The sequence below is a fragment of the Doryrhamphus excisus genome, linkage group LG5 (assembly GCF_037039965.1).
Source record: "Doryrhamphus excisus strain RoL-2023G ecotype Guam linkage group LG5, RoL_Dexc_Guam_v1.1, whole genome shotgun sequence".
NCBI classification, from domain to species: Eukaryota; Metazoa; Chordata; class Actinopteri; order Syngnathiformes; family Syngnathidae; genus Doryrhamphus; species Doryrhamphus excisus.
Window position 1 is genome coordinate 4,583,777 of NC_136361.1, and position 9,411 is coordinate 4,593,187.

Here is a 9,411-nt window from a genome sequence, read left to right on the forward strand (position 1 = left end):
ATGAACATTAGCATTTTAGCTGTTTTCATTGATAGACACATATAAACACTTAGCACTATTATGCTAGTTTTTAGCGTGATAACATTAGCATTGCTAGCATGCTAATATGAACATTAGCATTTTTAGCTGTTTTCATTGTTAGACACATATAAACACTTAGCACTATTATGCTAGTTTTTAGCGTGATAACATTAGCATTGCTAGCAGGCTAATATGAACATTAGCATTTTTAGCTGTTTTCATTGTTAGACACATATAAACACTGAGCACTATTATGCTAGTTTTTAGCGTGATAACATTAGCAGTGCTAGCATGCTAATATGAATATTAGCATTTTTAGCTGTTTTCATTGATAGACACATATAAACACTGAGCACTATTATGCTAGTTTTTAGCGTGATAACATTAGCATTGCTAGCATGCTAATATGAATATTAGCATTTTTAGCTGTTTTCATTGATAGACACATATAAACACTGAGTACTATTATGCTAGTTTTTAGCGTGATAACATTAGCATTGCTAGCATGCTAATATGAATATTAGCATTTTTAGCTGTTTTCATTGATAGACACATATAAACACTGAGCACTATTATGCTAGTTTTTAGCGTGATAACATTAGCATTGCTAGCATGCTAATATGAACATTAGCATTTTTAGTTGTTTTCATTGATAGACACATATAAACACTTAGCACTATTATGCTAGTTTTTAAGCGTGATAACATTAGCATTGCTAGAATGTTAGCATTGGTATAATAGCATTTTTAGCTGTTTTCATTGTTAGACACATATAAACACTGAGCACTATTATGCTAGTTTTTAGCGTGATAACATTAGCATTGCTAGCATGCTAATATGAATATTAGCATTTTTAGCTGTTTTCATTGATAGACACATATAAACACTGAGCACTATTATGCTAGTTTTTAGCGTGATAACATTAGCATTGCTAGCATGCTAATATGAACATTAGCATTTTTAGTTGTTTTCATTGATAGACACATATAAACACTTAGCACTATTATGCTAGTTTTTAAGCGTGATAACATTAGCATTGCTAGAATGTTAGCATTGGTATAATAGCATTTTTAGCTGTTTTCATTGTTAGACACATATAAACACTTAGCACTATTATGCTAGTTTTTAGCGTGATAACATTAGCAATGCTAGCATGCTAATATGAACATTAGCATTTTTAGCTGTTTTCATTGATAGACACATATAAACACTGAGCACTATTATGCTAGTTTTTAGCATGATAACATTAGCATTGCTAGCATGCTAATATGAATATTAGCATTTTTAGCTGTTTTCATTGATAGACACATATAAACACTGAGCACTATTATGCTAGTTTTTAGCGTGATAACATTAGCATTGCTAGCATGCTAATATGAATATTAGCATTTTTAGCTGTTTTCATTGATAGACACATATAAACACTGAGCACTATTATGCTAGTTTTTAGCGTGATAACATTAGCATTGCTAGCATGCTAATATGAATATTAGCATTTTTAGCTGTTTTCATTGATAGACACATATAAACACTGAGCACTATTATGCTAGTTTTTAGCGTGATAACATTAGCATTGCTAGCATGCTAATATGAATATTAGCATTTTTAGCTGTTTTCATTGATAGACACATATAAACACTGAGCACTATTATGCTAGTTTTTAGCGTGATAACATTAGCATTGCTAGCATGCTAATATGAATATTAGCATTTTTAGCTGTTTTCATTGTTAGACACATAAACACTGAGCACTATTATGCGTTTTAGCGTGATAACATTAGCAATGCTAGCATGCTAATATGAACATTAGCATTTTTAGTTGTTTTCATTGATAGACACATATAAACACTGAGCACTATCATGCGTTGTTAGCGTGATAACATTAGCATTGCTAGCATGCTAATATGAACATTAGCATTTTTAGCTGTTATTAATTGATAGACACATATAAACACTGAGCACTATTATGCTAGTTTTTAGCGTGATAACATTAGCATTGCTAGCATGCGAATATGAACATTAGCATTTTTAGCTGTTTTCATTGATAGACACATATAAACACTGAGTACTATTATGCTAGTTTTTAGCGTGATAACATTAGCATTGCTAGCATGCTAATATAAACATTAGCATTTTTAGCTGTTTTCATTGATAGACACATATATGAACACTTGCCACTATTATGCAAGGTTCTAGCATGTTGACATTGGCATAATAGCATTTTTAGCTGTTTTCATTGTTAGACACATATAAACACTGAGCACTATTATGCTAGTTTTTAGCGTGTTAACATTAGCGTTGCTAGCATGCTAATATTAGCATAGTAACATTTTAGCTGTTTAGCTGCACTTAGTACTATAAAATACACTAGTTTTTCAATTTAAAAATGTTGCCAAATGTTTTGGTTATGGTGGTCTGGATGTTCAAGTATGCAGTTCTGCGTTTTTGGAGCACCCGTGGGTACACATGCAATCGGAGATATAACAATAACAATTTGTAACAATAAAATCTGCCTAGGCTACAATAAAAATACATTTGGAATTAAAACATATATATTTGTAATTATTTAAATTAAATAAAAATAACAAAGAATACAGTCATTAATAAAATGAAGGAAATTACCAATGAAATTCCTTTAAATAAAAATGCTTATTGTAGTTTTTATATTGTATTATTATATTTAAAATATTTTATCAAAATAAAAGTGTTATTTTCTTTATTTAATGAGATTTGTAAATCATTAAAAATGTATTAAAATAAATATGTGACAAAAATAAATGTCTTATTTTTATTTAACTACATTTGTAATTATTTAAAATGAGTACAATTAACTTAAAGAATTATACATTATTTTTTATCCTTTTATTTATATATTAAATGCTTATTATTAAATGTATATATATATATATTTAAAATAATCTCATTATATTTAAAGCCCTATTATTAGCTGTTATTTATTTTTTTAAATGTTATAACATTAATTAAGTGACATTAAATACAAATAAATGACACATTCAGTAATGAAACAAATTAAATGACAAATGTAATTTTCATGAATAAAATGATCATTTGTAAGGAGAATGCATAATAAATTCAAATAAAATATATTTATATAAATTAGAAATTAAAATTAACTTTAAAAAAACTACATTATTTTTTATGCTTTTATTTTTATATTAAATGCTTATTATTAAATGTATATATATATATATATATTTAAAATAATCTTATTATATTTAAAGCTGTATTGTTATCTGTTATTGAATTTTTTAAATGTTATAAAATTAATTAAGTGACATTAAATTAAAAAAATTAAATCCAATAAAAAATGTAATACATTCAGAAATAAAACAAATTAAATTACAAATGTAATTTTTATTAATAAAATGATTATTTGGAAGGAGAATGCATAAAAAATTTAAATAAAATGTATTTATTTTATTTTATTTATTTATTTTATTTATTTTATTTATTTTATTTATTTTATTTATTTTATTTATTTTATTTATTTTATTTATTTATCTATGATGTAATAATTTAATTGTGTGCTGATGCATTTTTTCCTATCCTATTGTGAAGAAAAAAAACAATATAAATGTGAAAGTATGTGTATATTTAAGGTGAATTTTTTTTTTATGTAATATTTCATATTTCATATTATAAGGTGTTGTATGCATTTGATTGAATAGAAGAGTTACAGTGTAACCAGCATTGTAAATGTATATTGTGTACCTAATGTTGTGTCTCTGTGTCGTCCAGCAGGTCAGGTGTCGGGGAACAACAACACCACCTTCATCTCCAGCGGTCAGGTGGTGAACTTCAGCGGCGACGTCATCGTCGTCTACGTGGGTCAGACGTCTCTCGGCGACGCCGAAGACGCAGCGTCGGACGACGACTTCGGGCGTCCCGTGCAAGAACAAGCTAGCGAGACGGCGCCCTTTTTCCAGAGTGCTGGACGCCTGAGGTCAGAGGGGGACGCCGGTACCCAGAAACCCTTACGGGACCACAAAACCGTGAATACTCACCGAATAGTCGGGAATGATGGGTAATCACGTTTTTAGGATAAAATGATATTTTTATAGCGGGCAATTTATATATATGAATAACATAAAGAGACGCATCCATTTTTGGTACGAAGCTTGTATGAAGACTTTTTGTTCATATTGCACCAAATGTGCAGTTTCTCATGGAAAAAAAATGCTATGCATTTGATAAGCTAATTTTTTTGTACATATATGTATGTGTATGTATATATTTTTTTCACATGCAAGCTTTAATGAAGATACAAAGCTTAGTTAATAATGATACATTGAAACTAATTGTGTATATAGAAGTTACCGTATTGACCTCAATATAAGAGCACTGCTTTTTTTTTCCAAAACTGGGTTTTGAGAAAAGTTGGCAGAATTTTGGTAAAAATTTGCAGGAAAAGTATCTCATTCATATAATATAATTCAAAAAATTAACATTTCGAAAAGTCATACAGTTCCGAAAATAACGTAAATTAATTCACGAGAAAACTTTGAGATAAGTTACAAGGAAAAAAGTCGCAATATTAGGAGAATGAATTTCTGAAAATAAACTAAATAAACTAAATTAGTATACGAGAATAAAGTAAATAAAAAAAAAATCATACAGTTCCGAAAATAACATTGTAAATTATTCACGAGAAAAACTTTGAGGTAAAAGTATATTTCAGAAAAAAAAGTCGGAATATTACGAAAATAAAGTTGTCAATTAAGTTACGAGGGAAAAAGTCGCAATATTAGGAGAATGAAATTTCGAAAATAAACTTCTAAATTAATAAACGAGAAAGAAATTGTAATATTATGAGAATAAGGTCGTACATTTCCGAAAATAACGTAAATTAATTCACGAGAAAAACTTTGGAATAAAAAAAAAGTCGGAACATTACGAAAATAAATTTGTAAATGTACGAGAATAAAGTTGTAAATTCATTTACGAAGAAAAAAATCGCAATATTAGGAGAATGAAATTCCGAAAATAAACATCTAAATTAATATACGAGAAAAAAGTAGTAATATTATGACAATAAGGTTGTACATTTCCGAGAAAAAAAAATGTAAATTAATTCACGAGAAAAAAGTTCTTAATTTTCAAGATAAAAAGTCGTAATATTATGAAAAAAAATGTTGTAATATTACAAAAATAAAGTAGTACGTTTCCGAAACTAAAATTGTAAATTAATTTATAAACTCTGAAAAATAATTCTAAATGTAATTTACGAGGAAAAAAGTCAGAATATTACGCGAATAGTTGTAATTGTAAATTGTAAAATTAGTAAATGTACTTTTTTCTCACAAATTTACATTTTTGTCATAAAGTCCTAAATTTATGAGAATAAACTTATAAATGTATTTCCATATTTCTCATAAATTTCTGACTTTATTCATAACTATACAAGGTTTTTTCTTGCACACTTTTTTTTTGTAATGTCACGACTTTATTCCCATAATATTTAGACTGTTTTCTAGTAATATTATAACTTTTTCCCAACTTCATTTTTCATAAATCACAAAAATATTATTTAATTTCCTTCTCAAATGACATATTATTTCTTAAATATTTCACAAAAAATTCTCTTAAACTCTCTTAAAATTACTACTTTATTTTCATAAAATTCAGACCTTTTTTGGTAGATTACAACTTTTTTCACGTAATATTTTGACTTTACTCTTGTCAAATTTTTCTTGATTTTTACCTTTTTTTTAAAAAAAATATCTATTTTTTGAATGTGCCACGGGCCGCACTGTTCTTTTTCAGCAGCTTCCCCCAGAGCTTTTCTTCCTGTCACTCACAGAGTGCCTTAAAGGTTTTCTTTTTGTTCCATGTGTCTTCTAAATATTTCACTAAAATTCCCTCTTAAAATTACTACTTTATTTTCATAAAAATCAGACCTTTTTTTCAGTAGAATACAACTTTTTTCACTTAATATTTTGACTTTACTTTGTCAATTTTTTTTTACAAAAATAATTTTTTTTTAATGTGGCCGCACTGTTCTTTTTCAGCAACTTCTCCCAGAGCTTTTCTTCCTGTCACTCACAGAGTGCCTTAAAGGTTTTCTATTTGTTCCATGTGTCTTCTATTGGGGTCAATACGGTCATTGATATTTGCCATGCCAAAAAGCATACTGTATATGTGACCATCATCATCATAATAATAGCAATGGATGACAAAATGAATATTTTTTGACTGAAATTAAAATGTTTTGCATCTAATTCCGGCTCTTAGATGGCAGCCGCCCATCCTGCATCTTTCTGTGGGCTATTCTGGGATGAGCAAATGACAAGCTTCTTTCAGAAGTGCATCTTTATGAGGCAGAGGTAATTACACATGTGGAAACAGGCCGCCTTTCATCAGGCCGCCAGCAGCTGCGAGGAGGCGGCGAAGTCGGCCCGCGTCGTCCGGGTAACGCCACATGACACGAGGTGGCGGTGTGATTTTTTTTTTTTTAAGCCGGGTGCGGGTCAGCGGCTTATAAATGTGAACCTTGTCTGGTCTTAGCCTTGGGAAAAGGGGAAGTTGTGAGAAAATGGCGCTGAGCTTCCATGTTGGGCAACAGCACACCCTGGTGGTCGACTTTATTACTGCATTTTACAGAATGAAACCAAAGTGTGAAATAGAGCGTCCTACAGCGGAAAGCACCCAAAAGTCCAGAAAAAAATATACATTTAATTCATTCATTGAAATAAAAAAATAAAATTTCAAAAATATTTTTATTTATTCAAATTTTAAAATGTATTTAATATTGATAAATACGTATTAATAAATAATTTACATATAAATAATATAAATAAAAAACATTTTTAAACGTTTTTAAAATAAAAGTATAATAAAACAAATAAAATAAAAAAAATCTTTATTTTTAAGGAAAGGAGTACATTTTTATATAATAACTAATAATATCTTTGAAAAATATAAAATACTTTAAATAGTGACTTGTACTACAGGGAAACTAAAAACCAAATATATTTTCTTAAAGATTCCTATGTATACAAGCAATAGGAATTTTAATAAAAATAATTATCATAAAACAAATAAGTAATGTGATTCTATTTTAATTTGTTTTGTGATAATATGGTTTTATAATAAATAGAATATATAAAAAATTTTTTGACAATGTATATAGGTCAAAATGTATATAGGTGTATACATGTAGGTGTATATATGTGTATATATATGTGTATATATGTGTATATATATGTATATATGTATATATGTATATATGTATGTATATATGTATGTATATATATGTATGTATATGTATGTATGTATATGTATATATGTATGTATGTATATGTATGTATATGTATATATGTATGTATGTATGTATGTATATGTATATATATATATGTGTATATACGTATGTATATATGTGTATATATGTATATATGTATATATGTATGTATGTATATGTATACATGTCTATACTGTATATGTGTATATGTATATGTCTATATATGTATATATATATGTATATATGTATGTATATGTATATATGTCTATATATATATATGTATATATGTATATGTATACATATGTATATGTATATATGTATGTATATGTATATATGTATGTATATATATTCATATATGTATATATATATTCTATATGTATATGTATATATGTATGTATGTATATGTATATATATGTATATATGTATATATATGTATGTGTATATATGTATATATGTATGTATATGTGTATATGTCTATATATATGTATATGTATGTATGTGTATATATGTATGTATATGTATATATGTATGTATAGATATATTCATATATGTATAGATATATTCTATATGTATATATGTATGTATATGTATATATATATGTGTATATGTATATATATATGTATATATGTATATATGTATATATATGTATGTATATATATATGTATATATATGTGTGTGTGTATGTATATATATATATATGTATATATATGTGTGTGTATATATATTTTCATATATGTATATATATATTCCTTGCAGGAAAAGTGCTCTACAAATAAAGTTGATTTGATTTTGACATAAATGTCAAGTAACATGCAAGAGTGACGTGCTTGTCTGGTAAGATCACATTCTACATTGAATGTGTTGGATGCAATCATATCACTGAGGGAAGTCCAGTCACCTCCACTTCAAGCCAGCACTTGTTGAACAAAGATCTGAGACGTGGATGGACCAGCCCTCAGTGGAGCCCTGCTCTTGCAGACAGAGGAGGGCTGAGGAGACAAGAGCCCTGGAGGAGGCACCACCATACCCCTTGTATACCCCTTACAGACAAGCAGTTCATGAAATTGGAAGTCATCGTCACTTTTTGGAAATTTAGAGGTTATCTACGCCATTTCCACCAAACTCTTCAGAGGACTCGTAGCCTAGTGGATAGAGTGCTGGGCTACAGTGTCAGAGGTTCTGGGATCGATCCTAGGAGTATTTTTGTTTATTTTGACTTAAATAAGTCAGACGACGTCATGAGTAGCTCAGCCTGGGGTGAGGATGGATTAAATTTTATTTTTTTAATATATTGATAATATTCTACTGCACAGCCTAATGTACAGTAGGCTCGAGACTTTATCAAGGGAGAAGGATATATGTTACCAGAACACTAGCTAAAGTCATGGTGTTACAAAGAATAAAAATGATGATATATATACGTTCAAACATTTGGTTAATACGTGATATATAGCCTAGTGCATATAGCGAAGGGTTGGTGACAAGAAGGTTCTGGGTTCGAATACCACTTGTACTTTTTATTAGAGAGTAGTTCAACAGCTGCCACCTCGTCGAACGTACTCGAACGTACACTTTATTGCATACAACGCATGATTACTTCACAAAGCCGCAGTACGGTGTAGTACGTGACTATGAAGTTCCCCAGCCTTTGAGCAAGGCCTGTTGGGAAAGGCTCCTACACCTCCAGTGTACGCAATATAGCACACTAAGGAACGGAAGCCAAATCATACATTTTATCTGAACTACTGAGCAGAGACGGACCATATTTGCGAAAACACTACCTATAGTCATGGTGTCAAATAAACCGACGCAATAAAAATAACAAATATACAAATATGGCATCTACCAATACACTTGGTACTAATTATTTATATTAAACATGTAATATTCACAACTATTCACACAGCAGTGCAGCAAAGCATGATGGGAAGGTAGCAGACAAAAAAAATGAGGCCAATGTAGATTTCTCACCAGCAGAGGGCGCCATTTATACTGAACTGCCCATTCGTTTTCAATGGGAAGACGTTCACATAACACCATTCACACAGCAAGGTAGCGGACCCAAAAAAAAAATGAGGCCGATGTAGATTATTCACCAGCAGAGGGCGCCATTTAAACTGAACTGCCCATTCG

The 9,411-nt window shown here is 29.3% G+C and overlaps 1 protein-coding gene across 2 annotated transcripts in view; it reads left to right on the forward strand.

The window, feature by feature from the left end:
- tnfrsf11a (tumor necrosis factor receptor superfamily, member 11a, NFKB activator) overlaps positions 1–4,445 on the forward strand; it is a 32,519-nt gene extending 28,074 nt beyond the window's left edge. Inside the window, exon 10 of one of the 2 annotated variants that reach the window (XM_058060679.2) lies at positions 3,780–4,445. In XM_058060679.2, coding sequence (XP_057916662.2) covers positions 3,780–4,069 — 290 coding nt within the window. In that variant the 3' untranslated portion in view covers positions 4,070–4,445. The remainder of the gene's footprint in view (positions 1–3,779) is intronic. The other variant, XM_058060680.2, reaches the window with a different exon arrangement.
- Positions 4,446–9,411: the final 4,966 nt, after the last annotated feature.